The following is a 23226-nucleotide window of genomic DNA, read 5'->3' on the forward strand; positions in this document are numbered from 1 at the left end:
ACCATTGAGAAAATAAAGACCCATTCTTGATTTTAGAAATACTCTTACAACGATGTTATCAATCACCTGTAATGGTGTTTGCCCTCACTTAAGACATCTTTGCATATGTTCTCACATTATTTATATTTTCTACTTTTTCATTATGGTAAGATAAACATTTCTATTAAAGAAATAAAGAATTATTTTCAACGACCGGTAAAAATACCGCACACAAATAGAGTTGAAAAATCAGGATCAACCTGGATATCAACTATAAATGGATTTTAACACTATAAAAGATATCTCTACTTATCTCGAAATTTTGTGATTCTTAACGAACGGTCGTATCAAATGACCGGAGATCTAAAACTCATCATGACAGTGCAGGAGAGCTCAAGGAAGAAGGGTGACAACTGTTTGTCAAATATTGGAGAAAAAATCAGGTTTTATCTCGCAAACAAAACCTTTATTGACTGATGTGAGCTGAAATTCAGTGGTGCCATTCGGAGCATCACACAGTAAAAAATGGTTGTGTTAATTCAACTCAATTTTAAGACAGGGCAGTGGTTCCAGCGTGACTACCACTATGCGGTGTTAGTTCAACACATACCCCGCGGTGTTGGCTATTAACACAGGGGGTGTGTTACGTCTTTAACACACAACCGGTGTTGAGCCGTGCCGTAAGCGTTAATGAACCACAAAATTACTCCCCCAAAATATGTTAAATCGCCTATATGCGTAATATGTTTACATTATGCTGAGTCTAAAAAACACTTTAAACAAGTAAAATATGTACTCCAGTGGCGGGGGGGGGGCACGAACCACAAACCTTTCAATTACTAGCCGCGTGCCCTTCCGACTTGTCCACGGAGGCGATGAAGAAAACGTCGCTTGTAGAGGGATAAATTGCTGAGGTCTTTTGAATTTAGCTGATCAGAGTGCTCGTTTAAGCCGTGTATATTCGACGGTACCGTAACCGTTCGGGATAAGATAAAATCTGTTCGCCATGTAGACCTAATTTTATAACAAAATGACGACTGTCTATTTACTTTATTTTATAGTTCTTCCATATTCACTTTCCAATGATCGGCGCCAGTTGCCATCTAATAAAGTTGATGCGTTTGTTGCAATAAATGCATCAAATGTGGGAGATAAATTTAGAACACCTAAATGGCACATGCCTAGCACATTTTGTGCTGTTAGGGTTTCTTCAGAAACATTATGTAAAACAATTGGAAAAACATCGCGCGGTTTTCATTTTGAAATTTTGCGTATACCTGGATTTGTTTAAGTATTTCTTTCTACTGTGTTTGTCTGTAGCTTCAATTCATAAGCCTTTATAATTAGATGCCCAACATATTTGGCAATCACGCAGAAAACAACACCGAAGATTCTACACTTGTGTTAATTTAACACACAGGCTGTGTGTCATTTCAACTATCGGCGTTTGATCCACAACTCCAAATGGAGAGTGAGTTGTTCTATCCATTTGTTTGTGTTATATTTTAACACAATCGTGTTAACACATAGGCATGTCGTTGAAATAACAACGATTTTTTATAGTGCAGCATTCGATTCAAAGTGCACTTTCCTTCAAACTTATCTCGCTGTACGGCTACTTTTGGAAGTAAACCTAACAATATTGGTACCGTTGGAAAGATAATTTAATGCTCTACAAATTTAATGTTTTTTCCATAACTCAACTCATTGGGGAGATACAGAGCAAAAAAGAAAATATTAAGGACAAAATATGCCAGTTTTTAATGTTTAAATTAAATTTTCCGAAAACTCCTTGGGTCTATCCAAAGAATGAATAGAAAAAGTCGTACAGCACAAATCGCTGATAAACCTGGAAAAAGAAACTCATTAATATCTTGATTAGTTTCGGAGATCTGGCCTTTTATTTGATACGCTCATTTTTTTTTTTTTTGCTTCAATATAGGGGGGAGGGGTGTACGGGGAAACTTCCGCTCGCATCAAGCGACCGGCGGTCTAGAAATGATCAGGGTAGTGGACTTGATGATTTAGGACCACCGGTTGCTTTTACTCTCTCGGGTTGATCCAACTCATTTTGAAGACTTCTAGATTCTGCCTCCCGACTATTTGCTCTCAATAGAGCTTTCAGATATACCGACTTCAAGGAGGGTCCAAAGTAGGCAGGAGGTAAGCCGTGACAACAAACGACATCCAGTGCTTCGGAGAGAAGTCGGAAGTGTTAGGAACCGGCAGCTCCATGTTTGTATTGTGTTCAGAATAAAATGTGATGGGATGTATTTCAAGGTATGTTTCACGTTTTCTCCACTTATAAGCGTGAAAGAAAATATGGCAACATTTTTTTTTTTTGAATAAGAGAGACCGTGCATTTGACGATCCTTAACACTTCCGACATCGTGCCAAAGGATTTCGTGCTCACTGCTGTCAAAGCTTATCGTTTGCCTACTCTGGACCAATCATAAAGTCAGAGCAGATCTCAAAATTTGGTTGATGGCATGTGTGGGAATTTCACCCTGCAGGGAATACTCTGCCCACCCATTGAACATTAATGAAATAGGCTTTTTTATATAGTGTATGCGTGACTTCCTTTACACTGATAAGAACTACCACTCCACGACTTTTCGAATTCGAAATAGGGCCTCTTGAAATTGGTCTTTTTCCCGATTTTGGACAGCCCTAGCTCTGAAACTATGCACTTTTCCCCACAGGTCCATAGGAATTTTTTGACTTATTTTGATGCGAGGTATCACTTCTTACAGTTTGTCAGTATAGTTCATTAACACTCTGTACACACATACACACACATACACACACACACACACACAAACACACACACACACATACACCCCCCCCACACACACACACACATACACACACACACACACACATATATATATATATATATATATATATATATATATATATATATATATATATATATATATATATATATATATAAAATTACAAACTAAGGAACGATATCTTATTTAATCTACTTAATCTTGTATACAACTTTAAAGCTGTGTACAGCTTCCTCCCCTTACCTTTTAAAGATACAATATTTAATATTTTACCAATGTCATTTCCCTCAAGAACCGCCACTTCATCTGATAGGTTTACATTCACAATAGCATTATAGCCCAGGAAATGAAAGAAAAAAAAATGATTGTCGGGAAAAATTCGAGACAAGGTGAATTTTTGCCAGTTGTTAGGATCCAACTAGAGATACATTTCTCCAAAAGTCCCCACCCCTCCCCCTTGTGCTTTCCTCCCCACCCCCTTTTCCATCCGATTTGCAAGATTTTCGATACTGGTCATATCTCCGTTATTATTTATCCGATCTTCAAACTCTTTCTACACTTTTCTTCTTTAAACCACAATCTAAAAAACGTTATTCTTAACAATTTTCGCTAGGTCTAATACTTTAAGAAATATTCGTAGAAATATGTAAAAATTTTCATTTTTATTTGTACGTTTCTTCGTTTTTTATATTTTAACTTTTGTGTATTCGATAATTTGTAGAAAAGCTTCAAATAAAAGTTGTAGAGCGCTTCTTGAGCTTTAAAATGATGTATATATTAATATACTTAGAGGTATGGGAACGTGTAAAAGGGGCACCGTAAGAGAGCGCAGTACGTGCTCACTAGTACCACACACACTGGTGCCGGATAGCCGTTCCTTGCGAATTGTTTAGTCGACTTTAAAATGTCAACGTAATAGTGAAGTCTTTCGTATGGTTTGCATCGTAAGTGGTGGTGGTGTGTTATTTTGATCCCATTTGTACTCATTAGGACAATCCATAGTTAATTAATATTTTTGCTGAAATAAAATTTTCGGTAACTTAAATGTACTTTTAAGTTAAAATCTCTTATTTATTCAATGTTCCAAGTCTATTTAATTTAATATTTTTTTAATACATCAAATCTGAGCTATTGAAAACATGCCAGTTGTTAGAGCTACATACGAAGGTCAAAATAGTATATTTCACAAAAGTAAATGTACCAATTACTTTTTTAGATCTAAACTGAACTTTGTCAATTAAATTACATCTCACACACATGTTACTAACCAGAACTGGATTAACCATTAAGCAAAACAAACACGTGCTTAGGACCTCAAGAGAAGGAGACCCCACAGAAGTGTTCCATAGCCAAATTTACCATGCCCCATGGGCCATATGTTGCAATAATGCAAATTGTGCAGCTAAACCAGCATCCTGCAAATGGGTCCCAACATTAAATGAAAAAAAAAAAAAAAAAATAGAAGGCCTAAGTGAATGAAGACCTCTGCCAAGGATCACGAAATCGAAGGGGAAAAGTCGCCTCACATAACTTAAATAAAAGCAAGAGAAGCTTTGTATGGAGTCTGTGAAGTTTGTATATCTTTTTGTACAACGTCAATCGAAAGAAAACTTACTTCGTCAAAAACTTAAGCTCCTTGGGAGAAGAAAAAACATTTAATAATAGGAATGATACAGATAATGATTGATAATACTAATGAATGAAGTTATAACCAAAGACTTTGCAATTATGAAAATAGGACAAAACTTTCCAATTAAAAATAAAGTGGAAATATACCAAAAAAATAATTTTCCATCTTATTCTAAGTTCTGTTTAATTTTATCAAATAAACTTTTCTTTTATGATTTATTATTGTTTATATTTTGAATTACGTATATATATTGGGGCACTAAAATCTTTTAAGATTTCTGAGGATCTTAATCTAGCCCTGCAACTAATCGTTCCTCAACTGTGTTATTACCACTACAGACCAGAGATGTTCACCCTCGAGAGGGTGGCCCTCTCGAGGGCATCCTGACCCTCAAGTTCCCTCGCCCACAGTGACACGAGGGCAAGGGAGCGCGAGGGCGAGGACAAGTTTTGGCAGCCAGGGCGAGGACAAGCTTCGATGGCGAGGGTGAGGGTGCACGAGGGCGAGGAAAAGCTTCGACGAAGAGGGCGAGGGTGCGCGAGGGCGAGGACAAGTTTCGGTAGCGAGGGCGATGGTGCGCGAGGGTGAAGACAAGCTTCGATGGCGAGGGTGAGGGTGCGCGAGGGCGAGGAAAAGCTTCGACGAAGAGGGCGAGGGTGCGCGAGGGCGAGGACAAGTTTCGGCAGCGAGGGTGAGGATGCGCGAGGGCGAGGACAAGCTTCGATGGCGGGGGTGAGGGTGCGCGAGGGCGAGGAAAAGCTTCGACGAAGAGGGCGAGGGTGAACGAGGGTGAGGGCCAAGTGTTACTGCGGGAGCGAGGGTGCACGATGGCTAGAGACAGCTTCCTTCAGGAGAACAAGGGCACGCGAGGGAGGAGGACAAGCTTCCTTAAAAGCAACTGTTTTGGAGTTTGCTGTTTGACCTCTTTTGAAGAGAGGCAATATTTAAAATATCATCTGCCATGTGTCCTAGATGAAAAGTTAGTGTCATAGCAAGGTTATACATTAATCGTATTTTTCCTTTCAATTAATTGCAGTAGACAATTTCTCGTGTGTACGTACATAATTATTAAAAATAATAATGCAAATAAGAATAATATTTGATTTTTCCCATGAAAGTTTCCGGGTAGAAATAGCGCTACATTAAGAAGTAAGTGTGCCTGATTGTTGCCCTCCCTGTGCTGGAGATGTTTTAGATAAGAAGTGTCTACTACACTGTCATGTTTAAAGAGTGTTGGTAGACAGACAGACAGTCACTCACGTCATTCAGCAGTAAATGACAAGAGCGCTGATATCTGAACAAACACAATCGATGCGAGAACCATCAGAATGCAGTAGATCAGATGGAAAAAGACTTGATGGAATGACTTTGGTTCATAGATGGCCATTTTGCTCTGAACTCTCTCGGACTCGGGCTCATTTTTTTCAACTGGGCTCTCGCTCATTTATTCCTTTGGGAATCGTGCTCGGGCTCACTTCCCTCAGTTGGACTCGCGCTGACTTATTTCATTGGCGCTCGGGGTAGCGCTTAATTATTGAACCCGAGAACGGTTGAGCGCGAATGCCGAGCTAGCGAGCGTTGGGCTCGTGAGTTTGGATGCCCATGAAATGGGCTGATTAATAACATACATCCTCCTCCAATGTCCACCACTGATGAAGTTGTTACAATTAATCTGAATTTTTAACTTCTCATAGTTTTGTGACAGCCCAAACTATTATCTGAATCGATATTTGTTAAAATAATGTCAGTCACTATTGTATCGATTTTCATTGTTTCTGCTTTTATAATCTACGTGGGTAGAGCTATCATTTAGTTACAAAATAAATAATATGTTTTTTCTTGCCCTTAAATAGAAATATCTGACACGTTAATACTGAAATTTTGTTAAAAGAGCTGCTTTAACAAAATAAATTTAATAAGTTCCACAAGGCATAAGTTGTTTATGCAGCCGAAATTTGCAACTGTTGACTGATTGCCATTTAGCGTCCTCTTCCGTCGGCGAGGCTATATGAGAAGTGGACCTATAGGTTTAACGCGGAATTCGATCTACTGTCGTTCAATGTTCTCCCACTCGGAATTGTCCCCAGGACCCCATGCACCAAAGGTTCGCGTGCAAGCCAGTGAGATAGGGTTTGTATGTTGTGTTGTTCAATGATTTTTATTAGGAATAAAATACGTTACAGGATGCTATACTGATTGTAAATATTATAGTGCAAGTATTGAACGATTGTGTGGTAAAAGGAGAAATATAAATTTGGACAAATTAAAAAAAAGGCCTGAAAAAAACTGTAGGATATATGAAACATATAAAGCTTAGGAAAAGTCACTTCAGCAAAACGAGCAGGATTTGGTTGTGGGTAAACAGTTTAATTATATTTCTATTAATTTCGCACAAATGTGCCACACATCATAGCATGGGCGGCGATTAGAGGGGCAAAGGGGAACAGTTACCCCCCCACTCTTTTGAAATGACCCATTAATGTCGGTGTATAGTTTCATTTGGAAATATAAAGATTTTATATGTATTAAGGTTCATAGAATGAAAATGGTGCCATAAAATATTTGCCGTTCCGTGAGTACGTATTAATTGTCTTCTCGTGTAGTTAAGAAAGCTACAGGAGTTGCGTTTTAATTGCCACGAAAAATGGCTCAAAAATTAACCTATCCGAGTGTACTTTCATATTCATTTCTTCTTACAAGGGCTCGATATGTTAGTTAGCCGCTTTGGAACTAATTGAGATAACATTTCGCAGAAAAAGAAGTCCTTCATAAGCAGTGTTTCTTTCAGAAACAATGTTCTGGGGGGAGGGGACACTTAGTTTCCCGGGGCGGCACTGCAGGTACTATTCTATTCATTATTATATTATAGACGTATTATTTTGGTCTCCTTCGGGGGGAGGATCTCAGAGCTTCGGGGTGCAGTACCCCCAAAAAATACATGTCTGGAAGAAACACTCTTCACAACTTATTCTGTAATTGCACAAAAATCGACAGTTCCTGAAATGTCTTTTCTTCTTTCTAATGGTGAGGAATATTTGATTTGATTTTTTTAAATATCCCTTCAGCAGTGAGACTATATGAGACGTAAACTTACCGATTAATGTAGAATACGAACCACATGAGCTCCCGCCAGGAATCGAACCCGGGTCTCCCACGTCAAAGTTACGGCATTGTTTTGCAGTGTAATATACGAGCTCAGGGGTGTACATATACAATTTTGTATATACAATTAAATTTAGTGATCGCCCCCCTGGATCCGCCACTGACGATAAGGAAATAATTCAACAAATAGGTTGAATAATTGATGCTCTGATCCTCACGAAGGAGGCCCTCTGGAGGCCTCCTCACCCTCAATTACCCTCGCCCTCAATGATATGAGGGCGAGGGTGCGCGAGGGCGAGGACAAGCTTCGATGGCGAAGGTGAGGGTGCGAGAGGGCGAGGAAAAGTTTCGACGGCGAGGGCGAGGGTGCGCGAGGGCGAGGACAAGTTTCGGCAGCGAGGGTGAGGGTGCGCGAGGACGAGGACAAGCTTCGACGGCGAGGGCGAGGACAAGTTTCGACAGCGAGGGTGAGGGCGCGCGAGGGCGATGGACAATTCCATTCGCGAGGGCGAGTGTGAGTGAGGTCGAAGTAAAATGAACATGTATGCTACAGACATCAGCCGTGGCTTCACAACTGAAACGCTCCAACTGACCTTCAACGCAGTGTTAGAAAGGAGTACGAGGCGGTCTGTGATCCTGAAAACAGTCTTACTAAAGCACAACTAATATTCCACAGTCTTTATTATCTGTGATACTCAAACTTTAGAATACGGAAACTTGTAGGACACCCTGTACAGTACAGTATAAAGTACGATTTTGATCGTTTGTTGGCCGACGGTTTAGGCTGGATGATAGCTGTTTTCATATTCAAAATCGTTTATATTTCTATAGTCTTAGTAACATTAGTTTTTCTACAAATGTATATTTGTGATAGTGAATATTTATTATACTATTATGTTATTATTTATTTTCTTCTTCTTCTTCCTTTTCTTCTTCTTCTTCTTCTTATTATTATTAGTTTAACATAACCTTCATAATCTATCGTAAATGTGGGTGGTCGTAAATCGACGATAAACTTGATTTTGTTCTTTGCTAAGACAGGTTTACGTTCTAACTAAAGGATACCCAATAAAGAACTCAACTTTTGAAAAGTCCGCCATTTCTGTCCTTGTAAGTTGGCAGCACTGAACGTTACACGATTTTCATCTGTTGTCTTTGTAGTTAGTAGTCACGAAGCAGCAAATAGCCCATGATCGTCAACTGCTTTCTGTACGGGTAAAAGTGGAGCGCTCACCAAATTTGTAATGTTTTCACCATGACAACATGCTGTTCCGCGCCACCCATTCTTACTCGTACAGAAAACAGATGACGATCATGGGCTATTTGGTGCTCCGTGGCTATTAACCACGAAATCAACAGATAAAAATCGTTTTAACTTCCAGTGCTGCCAACTTACCAGAACAGAAATGGCGGGAAATTCAGGACTAGCTCAGGAGAGTAATGCTCCCGGAAGTAGGAACGAAAAACACAGTTCTGATTGGTTGGCATTATTTATGTCTTGCCACGTTGCATTCAAATAGCAGAATTCAGACAACTATCGTTGTCGGTCCTCGTCAGTCTGTGTGTGGTTGCTGAAGTGTGTGGATGCCTCTGCGCGCTGTGCAATAGGGCAGGCTTTTCTGTGAGTTTCGTGCTGTAAACATATCACATTATCTTCTTTAATAGATATATCGACAGAAAATCTGTTTATTTGCATAAACTCTTGTTTTGCACCAGTAGAAGAGAAACACAGTTATGAATAAAAAGGTAAGGCAAAATACAGTTAAATTTTCATTTGATAGACAGACAATGAGTGTTCGACCAAAACCTTTTGAAGTTCATGTTTGGTTAGCAGATGTTGTCAAGTTACATATTGATCAAATCGAGGGCTTGCAGTTAAATAGTGATGAGTATTGTATATATGTCAAATTTATATCCCAAAGTGCCATGGACAATATTTTACGGACTTTGCCGGATAAGTTACCTTTCAAGCATGAAGACGGCACTGTAAGTGACGTGTTCATAACGAGTGCAAATGAGGATGTAACAAAAGTTAAAATAGTCAATTTGCCTATGGAAGTTGAAAATCCATCAATCAGTGCTGAATTACGTAAGTACGGAAACATTAAAAAAATTGTGGAAGAACAGTGGTTAGAAAAATTTCTATTTCCTGTAAATAATGGGAATAGACTAGTCTACATGGAAATCAAACAGCATATCCCCTCCCGACTCTTAATCAATGGTCATCGTGCAACAGTATCTTACTATGGACAGCCACCAACATGTTTTTCGTGTGGCTCAGACCAACATCTTGTGCATAGTTGTTTATTGAACAAAAACCGTCAAAAAAGGGAACCGTCCCACAATACGACATTACATGATTTATTACCAGAGCAAACGATACCAAGTAGTAAAAGCAATATTACACCCTTCAAAAAAGAGCCGACTGGTGCATCCAGCTCTGTAAGTGCTTGCATTAGTGCTAACGAAAAAGATAGACTTCCTCTAGCACAGGCACATCCAATAAACCAAGATCCTGTCCTTGCTGACTCAGTTTTTGAAACTGAATTTCCGACTTTGCTCAGTACCTTATCGAACCAACATGCATTAACCCTTCAAGAACAAATACATGAACAGAGTACAAGCACAAGGACCAAACACGTACATACTGCCGTTTGTTCTAACACTGAGGTCTCCAATCAAAGTGATGCTTTTGCCGAGAAAGTTTCACAGGAACAACCCGGTTCAGCTGACGCAAAGTCAGCAAATGTGCACGAGACGACTATAAGTGCGGGAAATATGAACGAAACTGGTGTTGTCTCCACGCTACGGGATGGGGAAGAAAACGGTACACCATCATCATGTTCAACGAAGAAAAAGAAAAGGAAGCTCAACCAAAGACAAGGTCAGACTGGCAATCAACACCTCTTACAGAGCAAAGAATCAGAAAAAGTACAGGATGATTCTAATATGAACGAGCCTTCAACATAGTTTTTTCTTACTTTTGTATATTTACTGTGGTTCCATGACATGCACCTATAATGTTCGTTTCTACTTCAGTCCATTTACATGCGCAGAAAACATGAAAAGTGTTGATATTTCTGGATCTACTAGGTCAAATTAAATCTGAACGTATGTATGCACCCATATATATGCAGCTATATTTACTAACTAAGAAGTAATGAATATTGTAGTTCCCAATGCCAGGCGTATAGGTACATTAAATATCAATGCTTTTACAAGTCCTATAAGAAAACAAGCACTGGTGGATTTTATTAAAATCCATGATTTTGACATTCTGAGTTTACAGGAAGTTGTGTTTTCGGAATTCGAATTTTTACAAAATTACAATGCATATGTGAATATCGGGTTAGATGGGAGAGGTACTGCTTTTGTAATAAGAAAAGGAATATCGGTAGACCACGTGCATCGAATTATATCAGGGAGAGGTATCAGTGTGGTGTGTGATAATGTCCTGTATATTAATGTATATAGTCCTTCTGGAACGACGAAACGGATTGAACGTGAAATCTTTTTTAATGAAGACCTTATACCCCTAATACCACCAACAACGACCAATATTGTGTTATGTGGCGATTTTAACAGTGTCTTGAGAAAAGAAGATACAACAGGACATTTTAATAAATGTCATGCATTGGACAATATAGTGCGACAACTAAAGCTACACGATGTTTGGATTACTCAATATACACATATTGAATATACGTACATAACTTCGACAGTTAAATCACGGCTTGACCGAATGTATGTCTCCCAACAAATATTACATGATGTATGCTCACTTTCAATTGTTCCGACCTCCTTTTCTGATCATGCAGCGGTCTCCCTAATATTAAAAGTTCAAGGTATTACACGTAAGACATATGGACGCTCGTATTGGAAACTGAATGAACAGCTTTTGTTTTCCGACGATACAAAGCTGCTATTTAATGAAAAATGGAAGTATTGGTGTACACAACAAAAATATTTTCCTACATTAAACGCTTGGTGGGTGCGCTATACAAAAGAAAAAATTAGGAAGTTTTTTCAATGGATGAGTGCCGAAAAACAACGGGACAGTAGAAATACTTTAGAATTTTTATATAGTGTATTAAATGATTTGTGGAAAGCTAATGCGACTCCCCAGAACTATTGGCGTGTAAAAGAAATAAAAGCAAAAATTTTAATAAAACAAAGGCAATACTTCGATACCTATAAACATAATATTCAAACTGCCGATTTATTGACGAATGAACGCATGACACTCTATCATGTAGTTCGAACACTCAAACGGAAAAACAATAATTTTATAGACTATATAACCACAGTTGATGGGAGAAAAATAACAGCGTTTTCAGAGCTTATGATTCAATTTCAGGAATATTATAGAGATCTTTTTACAGCCAACCAGGCGAAAGATGATGAATGGCCTTTCCTTTTTGATAACTTAACAGGTTCATTGTCAGATATTGATAATAACAGTTTGATTGCACCTATTTCAAAAGAAGAATTGTTCACTGAAATTAAATCTACAAGTAAGCATACCAGCCCTGGTAAAGATGGAATTATTTATATGTTTTACGAAAAATATTGGGATATCATTGGAGACGTCTTCACAAAAATTAGTAACGAAATATTTGAACACGGCAATGTACTTCAAAACAACGGGGTAATAATTATGATTCCCGAAAAGGGAACGTCTGGACATATTCAAAATTTTAGACCTATTACGCTTTTAAACACAGACATAAAGATAATCACTAAAGTTTATAAACGTCGCATCAGCCTCTTTGTCGACAAAATACTAGGCGACAATCAAACAGCCTTCTCTCGAGAAAAGAATATTTATTATGCACTAAGTACAATCCGTGACATTATTGCATATTTTCGTTTTCGGAAAGTGCCAGCATGTTTACTCTCTGTAGATTTTCAAAATGCTTTTTAATTATTGGAACATAATTATTTGTATGCCGTTTTAGCTGCTTATAACATCGCACCACGATTCATTAAAAACATACAAGATCTATATACAAACGCTACCTCTCAGTTACAAATTAATGGCCACTTAAGCACACCAATCAAAATTCAGAGAGGGATCCGTCAAGGATGTCCTTTGTCTATGCTACTTTTTGGACTAGCAATAGAACCATTATTACGAACACTAATTTGCTACAAGGAAGCCAATCTTCATGATTTCCGCACTATAACTGTGGTGGCCTTTGCAGATGATGTCACGGTAACATGTACTACTAATGAACAAATGATACATGTACAACGTACTTTAACAAGATATTGTTCTGCGAGTGGCGCTAAAATAAATTTTAACAAAAGTAAATGCATGATGTTTAATAATTGGTCATGGAGAGCTATGTCATCAAATCTTGTGCAATATGATTCGGAACAAAAACTGAAAATTCTAGGAATTACGTTCACTTGTGGAGAAGACGATCAAGAGAATGCAATTTGGACTCCAATTGTGAATGCAATTAGACATGATAGTGCAATAGTTCGGTATCGAAATTTAAATCTTGTTCAGCGTATTTGGTACGTGAACACGTATCTCTGTTCAAAGCTATGGTATGCTGCACAAATTTATCAAATTTCAGATACATATGTTAAGAAACTCCAGTCAGTAATCGGCTGGTTTATTTGGACAGGGTGCTATTTTAGAAATACAAAAGAAGTTATGATGAATGATTACAATCTAGGAGGGTTAAAACTAATTAATATAGATCTTAAATGTAAAGCTTTACTTCTCATGCGCACCTACACCTTGTTTCATCTTGATGATACACATACAAGTCAATGGCTACGTTGCTGGACACCACAATTACCTGCCCCAAATCCACCAAATTATGATTACATACAACATAGCCCAAAATATATGCAAACAATTATACTTGAATGGAGTTATTTACCCACGGAAGTGCCTGGAATATGTCAGACTTCAAAAATTTTATATAAGTTTCTCTTGGACAGATCTACTACCAAATATGTGCCAAGAGTAGTCACAAAAAATCCATGCAGACATTGGTCCCAAATATGGTCTAATTTGCATTGTACCTTTTTGACATCTCAGGTGAAAAGTTTTTGGTATATGGTTATATATGATTTATTCCCGACAAACAAACGCCTATCCGAGATACAACGTTCCGATTCAAGTGCCTGTGCAAAATGTGGAGATGATGATACATTGATACATACACTTACAACGTGTACTACCGTTAAGAACATTTGGATACAACTTGTAACGATGCTAGCGTTAATATGTCGTACATCCCCCAATGCTATCTTGCCTGAAATAATAATTTACCCTGATTACAAGTACTATCCGAAATCTAAAAATAACGCTGTATCATGGCTAATAGCCAATACTCTTTGGTATATTGGCAGCTATAGATCTTTCCTAACAGTGGAAGATTACATGGATTTTTTGAGAAGAACAAGATGGAAGACGTGTCAGTGTTTGGAGGAAAACAAAACGTTTGAAAACTTTCTTAAGGTGGTATTGGATAAGTAGGATAAAACCATCACTTTATTTCTTCACTTTGCTGATCAGACATGTTTGTTCTCCATTGTAAATCTACTCTGTAATACCATGTATATATGAAAATAAAGTGACTATTAAAAAAAAAAGTGGGCTAGGGCTATATGCTAGTAACGAAAATCTCTTTTGGCGTGAGTTCAAACCCGGCCCGAGGAAAGTTTTTTTTAAACATTTTTTAAAACATTTTTATAACAATTTTAAATTAAAATAATACGAAAATAATACTCAAAAATGTGATTTACTTACTTTTGTGCAGATAAGTAGTAGTAGTAATAGTAGTAGGAACGAGTTAGAAGCCCCGCAGGGCTCGTTTTGTGGCCTCATACTCCATGATATAAGGCTCGTTCTGTTCCCCTTGTACTAAGTGATATAGATTTTGTGACCAACTTAAAACAACTGACTAGGATAGCGCGTAAAACAGCTGGCTAGAGTAGCGCGCGAAAAAACGTACTTCCGGGAGTATTACTCTCCCGAGCGGGTCGTGGAAATTCAAAAGTTGAGTTCTTTATGGGACACACTTTATTTGTTATTGTGCCCGGATTACGTCGTGAAATTCAAAATATGAATTAAACATTATGTGATCAAGCTCGAACAAGAGTAAAGCTATGGATCCTTGTTGAAAATGACAGGTCCAACAAAAATGATTCTATGATATCAAGATATCAAGATGGATTCTTCAAGTTAACAATAAGGATTTTTTCCATCAGTAAAGTGGAGTTTATTGTAATTCATGTGAGTGTGTGTATAAAGGGAATAAAAAATAACTGTTCATATGAATGTGTACAAAGGCAATAAAAGGAGAACTTTTTATATAAGTGTATACAAAGGCAATGAAAGCAGAACTCTTCATATGAGTGTATACAAAGGTAATAAAAGCAGAACTTTTCATATGAGTGTGTACAAAGGTAATAAAAAAGAACTTTTCATATGAGTGTGTACAAAGGCAATAAAAGCATAACTTTTCATATGAGTGTATACAAAGTTAATAAAAGCAGAACTATTTATATATCTTTCTAGGAAATGTATCTACTGTTCGCTTATGGCTTGTCCTTGATAGAGAAATTCGAAGTTACTTGATAACAGTTTACCTTCCAAGTTCCCTTTTGGTCATCATCTCATGGGTTAGCTTCTGTGTTCCTCCAGATATTGTACCTGGAAGAATGGTCCTTCTTGTTACCACACTTTTGTCTCTAGTCACCATGTTTGAAGCTGGAAGGTAAGATAGTTGTTACTAAAATGTTCTTATTTGAGTTAAGTGGAATCATTGTTTAACACTCATAAACATTCAGTCAAAATGACGGAATATTTTATGCAGTGCAGGTAGTTAGGTAGAGTAAGCTACGTCTATACTGAGATATCTAAATACTCGACAGTTTTTTTTTAACTAACTCGTATGTATTTTGCACTGAAACGACATACGAAAGCAAAATTGGTCGGAAAGAAGATGGGAAGGTTTTAAATTTCACAGTTTATAATTGTAGTTTACATCACAGCCACAAGAGGCGCCAGTTGTTCTGTAAACAGTTAAGAGTGCAAATGGCGACCACCAAGGCAGTGCGTGAATATTGTGTTTTAAGATTTGCACGAATAGGGTATATTGTAACAATGTAGAGACTTTTTCGTACAAAATTCAACATACAAGCACCGTAAAAGAGCTGGATTATTAGTTGAAGGATAAGGGAAAAAAAAGAAGGAATGTCACAAAACTGCGTTTTCGACAAAACGGCGTTTTAATATTGAAAACCGCGTACAAAGAATGGGGTTATTAAATCTTTCGCCCCTTTTTACATGGACATTTCTACATCTACGCATGCATGTCATATACACTCAAATAGTGCCAAGAGTCACCAACAGACAGGACAAAACACCCGATAAAGCGCATATATGGACATTCCTTGTTCCTTTTTCCTTACCCTTCAGTTGGATGTCTGCCGTATTAATCAGGGTGCTCATACCAGTATTCAACACAAGTAATGTCTACGCATACTTGCAATCTTCTTTGCTTCTCTCCGACCAATTTTGCTTTTGTATGTAATTACAGTACACCATAAATAGAGTAAGCGGGAGCAAAAATCCGCAGTTTGGTGTTCTAATTGCGCTGGAGCCGAAAGATATAACGGCAAAATAACGAATTTTGCACAGAAGTATAAGTGAACATTCCTCTATATTTTGAAGATGCTAAAAGGCCTACTAATTTATTACTTAATAAGATACACCAATTTAAAACAGGATGGACGAATTCGGACTTTTGCCCCAGTATAGGGGGCAAAAGTCCGCTGAAATACACGAAGTAGGAAATCGACATACAGGCATTTTTATTAAATTATTTTGTTTCCTACAAGAATCTTAAGATAAACAAAGAGCATACAAAGCATGAAGTGATTCTTCGTATTAAAAAAAAAAAAGGTAGACTAAGCAAAAAGATAAGTTTATCTCACTTGAGAAAAACTCAATAAACATACAAAGTATGAAGTTATTTTTCGTATTGATAAAGTTAAACTAGAAAAAAAAAATTATCTCACTTATTTACGAATACCACAAGAACACACAAAGCATGCATTTTTCCCCCTCGTAATGAAAAGTTACACTGAAAGAAAAAATTAGGCTATCCCAGTTATTTATTAAAAAAAAAAAAAACACACACACACAAAACATACGAAGCATGATATTTTTGTTCGTGTTAAGTTATACTAAAAGAAATAATGTCTTCCTTACTTAAGAAAAGCTCAATAGACACACTACGCATAAAACTTTTCTTTCCATGAACAAAGTTAGAGTAAAAGAAGAAATTATCCCATTGAAGAAAAGACATAAATTTATGAAGTGAAATAATTACAAAACCAGGCTTGGGTCTAGGCATTTGTCACATACGAACTGACCTCCTTCATAAGCTGTGCAATCATGATGCCACCATTCTTCGCACGAATTACACATTATCCAGTTCTCATCCGACATATTTGCCTTTACACAATAGACATACCTATTCCACTACTTTTGAAGTTGAACTTTCAGCGGATACAAACAATTTCTTCCGTCAGGCTGACTCCTTAGGACCCTTCTTCTCTTTTTCTTCTCGAACAGTACGTAGCTCTTTTCGTAGTGTTTCTAATAGCAAAGGACAAATCTCTCTCAGCAACAATGAACCAAATGACTCCAAGAGCACTTTTCACGCCTCAACAGATGGATTCAGCAATAAAAATAGGTATGTGTTAGCACTACTGACTATTAATTCTAGGCTCTGTTTACACCGCTGAAATGTGAGTAGTGCCCTTGGTGCCATCGATGCATTAATCAGTGTTAAGCGTGGCTTGCCCAAATTCAAAGATCAAACTCCATAAGGCCTACATAGCTTTAGTTAAGCTAAAGAAAGCCTATATAGCAAACCAATTTAAATAGGTCTACTATGAGAAACTGGAATTTAAATTTAAGAATAAAATTATTTATAAATTTGAGAGCTGGGGCAAAAGTCCGCGTTCGGATTCTTGTCTCACAAAAAAATCGGACTTTTGCCCCATTCGTACTCTTCTTAATTACAGTGAAATACTGACGTAATAACTGATACCGGGAAAAGGGAAGATAGTGTATATTGTTACTCAAGAAGTGTTTTCATATGAAACAGCAATAAAATAAGTCGTGACTTCTCCCACGGACTGTAGTACTGTTTGCCATAAAACAAAATATTACTTCAAAGTAAGACAAAATGTAATTTACCTCATTGTATTAACAAATTTCACCGCACACCTTTACTAACATGGACAGTATACCGCCGCCATTTAAACTTTCTGCAGCACAAGCAGTGTTGCACAACTCCAACAAAAAGTACCCCAAAACCCCAAAAAGGACTTTCCCCCCTGTGGACTTTTGCCCCCGGACACTCTACGCTTTAATTTTGCACCAATTTCTTTTAAAAATCCTGTATATTGATTAAATTTCTAAAATAATGGGACCCTAATATAAATTATATATTTTGTCTTCTTCAGTCATAGAAATATTTCAACTTACAAGTAGTTGTAACCAATGAGGATAGATGAACTCTGTGTACTTACATTTCTTTAAAATAAGATAGCTTTCTTAGCCTCTAAAAACAGCATAATGTACATCTCTGCCTCTTCAAGGCACAGATGACGTTCGTAGTTGTTACTATCTTCCTCTTTAATGTGTTCTGTGCACGTACCGGCAACTCGAATTATTTACTCGAGGAACTTTCAATATAAGCTAGTAGAGTACTAAAAGATGAGTTAAAAGATTATAATATATAGCGGAAAAATAAAAATTAACCGTATTGCACTATGAATTGAAATAATGTGCATATGCTGACGAAGTAGGAACTTTTTACCTCGATTTATAAAATTTTTTGTACGCTACTGAGGAAAACTTATCTAATGTAAAATATTAGTACGTATAGTATGTATTTGAACAATATACGGTGTAAATGTGGTGTATATATGGTGTAAATGTTTAGAATTACGTTATTTCCATCCCATTAACACAACAGTAAATATAATTTACAAGACTAAATGAATCATTGCCATCATGAAATTTATAGGAATCACTGCATAATATGTATTTTGTGCATTCATGAAAACTGAGAATCAACAGTGTACTGCATTAACACTCTATAGTACTTAAGGCTCTGAGTGCTGATAATTACTTTTAAAAGTTCCGAACAACATATTTACTAATTTTAACTTTACTTACTAAGATGGTATTTATACTACGCGGAAGCCTAAATGACGTTTCACTGAACCAGTGAGAGCGCAACACGCTACTATCAAACCTTCGATTAGAAATTAGCTTTCAGTGAGCAACTGTTGAGATAGTTGATAAAGTTCTTATCTCACCTTAAGAACACATAGAGTGTCGACCGAAGTACACGCCCACATAACAGTGTTGGCAACATCACTATAAACGGATTGGTTGACGTGAAAAGCAGTTCTGAAGGTCAAGCGTCATTTCAGCTGCCGCACACAATACTTTACTTTATCTGCTAATCTTGTAAACAATTTCGAACACTCAGGATAAATTATTTACGATATTAATGGAATATCAAAAGGTATATTTAGTATGGCGAAATCATTTTTTAAAAATTTATTTGTTTAATCTTTCAGCATTCACACTCCAGCATCAGTTGGTTTCAAATGTCTTGACGTTTGGCTTGTAACTTGTATTGTCTTCGTGTTTTGTGCATTAATGGAATATGCAACTATCCTGCGTTCCATTAGGAAAAGGAATAAAGTTCGCGAAGTGGAAAGTCATCATAAGATTAGTGTCCGCAACCTGCAGCTATTTAATGAAAGGCATCACTTGGACAGAAAGGTAAGGAAAATATTATCATGGCTTTTCTTTGACCGTCAAGAGTTTGTGAAGAAAGTCGCTGGTGTTTAGAGAAATGTCTGTAGCTTAGATTCTGATTTCAGTACAGTACAGTCACGAGATTATGTAATTTAAATTCAGTTTGAAAAATTAATTAAAGACTTAAGAGATGAAAATTAAACAAATTAGGTAAAGAAAAATGATAATTTTTGAAATACTCGATGTCTTAAATCTCTCCTGACATAGGGTAATTCTGTTATTATGAGAGTTACAACAAAATGTAAGAGGAGGAAACCGTCTCCAAATATAATATTTTCAGTCTAAAGTGCAGGAATTTTTAAGTCTGGCGTGCCATTTGGCCTGTACACTAGATATATGACTTTTGCAAATTGAAAAGCTTGGGGTGGCAAACAATGAACATTGGCTGCAAGCCTCAAAAATGTCTTTGATTTTGTTTAATTGTTAAAAAAAAGCTACCGCATCTATATTGATGTTTTTAGCATTAAAAGAAAATTCATCTACTTACACAGTCTGCATTTGGCACTGAATATTCTATACAGTACATTAGCAAAAGGGTTTTAAATTTGTGAATTACTGTTAATTAACTTGCTGTTGAGATATTTGTTACTTTTGCAAGTGTTGTGAAGCTCCTACATTACTTTCACAGCTCGCTTGGCCACCATATTTGAGCGAGGCACATCCAGTATTGAACATTGCTTTACCCAGTGAGCGGAAAAACACTTTAAAGCTTTAGTACGCTTTAGGACACTTTAGGTTGAAGATAGCAGCATGCAGTTCATTGCATGTGTCCTCTGTATAGTGCTGATTTGAAAACCATACCTTTGCCCATGTAGTTGCGAGGAAGTCGGAAGTACGTTGTAACTGATCTCTCCATGTTGGAAGTAGAAAAAAGGCAACCAGTGCATAGATTGCACGTGAATTCCACCTCGTATTGTTGAGGGAAGGTAACTTCTGCCGGTTCAACTGAGGCCACTTGTTCTCCTTCCGGTAGAAATTATATCCTTCACAAAGTACAAATACAAATCGGAAATCATTTCTCTATCCTGAGTTTTCACGTAGCGGTACCTTTCCTATGCGAGAATAGTTTTCTTGTAAGTCCTCATACCCAGCCAAAACATTTTCAATGAATTGATAGTTGAAGCTGGGTGACAATGATTTTGTTGGGAACACTGAAAACATCCAATGTCACAGAACTAGGTCAAGAATATAGTGCTGACATCCTATAAACTGAGGCTCATCAAGACCCATTTGTTTAAAACGTCTCTGGAGTCTAACAAGAACACCACTTTTGTGTCCTATTTCACTGCTGTGGTGTCAGGAATAATCATTTTAATACTTCTTTATGCATTATACTCATCCAACAAGGCCTGCAGTAAGATATAGATGTCCTCGGCGGATCCGCTTTCACAAACCAAAACTCCAAGGCGAAGACTTCTTGCACAATTCTGCAGACAGACTACTTAATAATCTTTACTTCCTATTTTCTTTCCATCAAAATTCAAGCAGAATTCCTCTTCACCGATAATTTCTTTCAGCCGGTTCTTCATTTTTTCAGCTTCCTTGATCACTCGATGCCAAATTCCCGATTGTGAAGTTATGGGTACATTTATTTCTTCCTCAGCCAACTTCTGAAGAACTTTCGCTGCTTTTCTTGTAGACAGAGACAGTTTTGACACGAGTTTGGGTGCAGATTTTGTTGATTGATACTTACGTTTCATAGGGGAGGCTCTTCTGAAAATTCAGAGTCACTGCAGATATTACCTTCTTCAGTATCACTGATACTCACATGTTGCAGTTGGCTTGTATACTGACCAATTGGTCTACTTCGCCTTTTTGAAGGATGGATCTTTGATATAGAGACAACTTTCTCTGTAGCGTATCCGACTCGACCTCCAGATTCAAGTTGTTTTCTATACAATTCTCTGTCTTCGCTGTAAAGCCAGTTGACTTTTACTTTTGTAATATCGAAGACACTAGTGAGAGATTTTTCAAATATCTCATTTCTCCTTTTTCTATATTTTACGAACAACTATGTCAGCTTGTCAACTATTGCTGAAATTTGCTGCATAGAAAGGAAAGGAAAGTTCAACTTTTTCCAAAGTCTACACAGTTCTTGAGAGATCTACTTTATTCTGTCCGACTGCCCTTTCAGTTCATCGTACAACCTCAAATATCTACCAACTATGTCTGCGTTAGTAGGCATTTTACACATTTCACTCATATCCGTTATCATTTCTGGTATGCATGGAAGGCGTTTTCTACATGTCGTTACATTCTATGTCTACTTTTTTCAGCTGATTCAACTGCTGATTTTGATGTTTTGGTTTTGATTGACATTTTTAATCTAAAAATAGAAGAGATCGCAATTAGAAAGACAATTGAGGGAAGCACTGTTGCAAATACATATAAAAGCAAAGAATATTAAAGTTTTATCACCGGCCAAGCACAACACAATAAACATCACCGGCAAATCACCTACTAGGCTCACAACACAATAAAAGTGATTTGCAAAAGTGTTTAATGTGCACAGTATAAATTTAAATTTAAAAAATAACTTGTATCTATGTTGCTTACGTATAACTTACAATAAAGCACAATGTGCTATTTACATAGGAATATTTGAGTTCCTGCCTGCCTGATAAATTGATGTACAGACAAAGATCTGTACATTTTGATTGTGAATATACGATAAATAGATTACATTACCACAATTTATATTATACAAATGTCTATTAAACCTTACCTAGATGCCAGACTTCTTTTCATTATCATAGGGCCGCGGTGGCTCAGTGGTAGAGCGTTCACCTCTGGTACTTTGGTTCCAGGGTTCGATCCCAGCCTCCGCCAAGTGAACTTTGTGGTGGACAAACAACGTGTGCGTGGGTTTTCTCGGGGTTCTCCCGTTTCCTCCCACTTTCTTAATTCCACCATTTCATTCATTACTCATCATCAAGGTCTCCTTTAGCCTAACCGGCATAAGCGTGGGACGTAAAACTCAAAGCTTTCTTTTCATTATCGTGTTTTGCGAATCAAAAATTCTTATCATATATTGTTTCTTTTTCATTTACCTCCCATATGACAATAGATTAGGTGCGGACGTTTTTCCAACCCCTAACGAAAATAACACCAGAGGACTAACATATAGGCAAAAGTTCATTAAATACATCAGGAAAATTAAAATTTTGTGAAAAGTTAAAAAGTCATATTCCTACTGCACACTCTTAATGCACCCAATGTTAAATGAAAATGCAACCTTGACATTTACCGGGAAGTGGATAGATTTTGTAAGAGTATGGTAAATGGGGGCATGTTTGAAATGGGGGCTAGTCATCGACACGTTAGCATAACAGACAGTAACTTCATTCACTTACGCTGTGGATCCGGGTAAATGGGAACTTTTCATTTTCATTTAACATTGGGCGCATAAAGAGTGTACAGCCCAAACGGCTTGTCCGATTTAAAAAAAAATCCTTTACTTGAGATTGAAAACGTCATATATGGAGACAGTTTCCCTTCTTACGCTTTGTTGTAGCTATGATAATAACAGCGTTAACCTATGTCAAGGGACTTTTGAAAAACCATGTATAATGTTAGAAATAGTAAAGGTTATTACCATTATGTAGGCTAATAAAAATGATATTGAGTTATGAAATTCATGTTAAAACTTGTCTTGTCTTGTCTTTTGCACTATTAATAGTGTTCAATAGGCGCACCAGGTATCCACCAGTATGTGCTAGAAATGCAAAAGGGGAAGTATTATTATTTTTTCCAAATAGTGAATATAGTTAGTAACAGATTATATAAAGTTCCAAGGAAGTAATATGTTCCATCCTTTAGTAATGTTTCTGGTAGTCGATTTT

At 37.1% G+C, this 23226-nt stretch overlaps 1 protein-coding gene across 1 annotated transcript in view; it reads left to right on the forward strand.

Annotated features, from left to right (window-relative positions):
* The window catches only part of LOC145665485 (glycine receptor subunit alpha-2-like), a 229088-nt gene that overhangs the window by 197748 nt on the left and 8114 nt on the right, over positions 1 to 23226 (forward strand). The window contains exons 7-8 of the mRNA XM_081732794.1: positions 15050 to 15248; positions 19141 to 19348. Coding sequence (XP_081588920.1) covers positions 15050 to 15248; positions 19141 to 19348 — 407 coding nt within the window. The remainder of the gene's footprint in view (positions 1 to 15049; positions 15249 to 19140; positions 19349 to 23226) is intronic.

Source organism: Thermobia domestica, chromosome 11 (genome assembly GCF_964235325.1).
Source record: "Thermobia domestica chromosome 11, izTheDome1.hap1.1, whole genome shotgun sequence".
NCBI lineage: Eukaryota > Metazoa > Arthropoda > Insecta > Zygentoma > Lepismatidae > Thermobia > Thermobia domestica.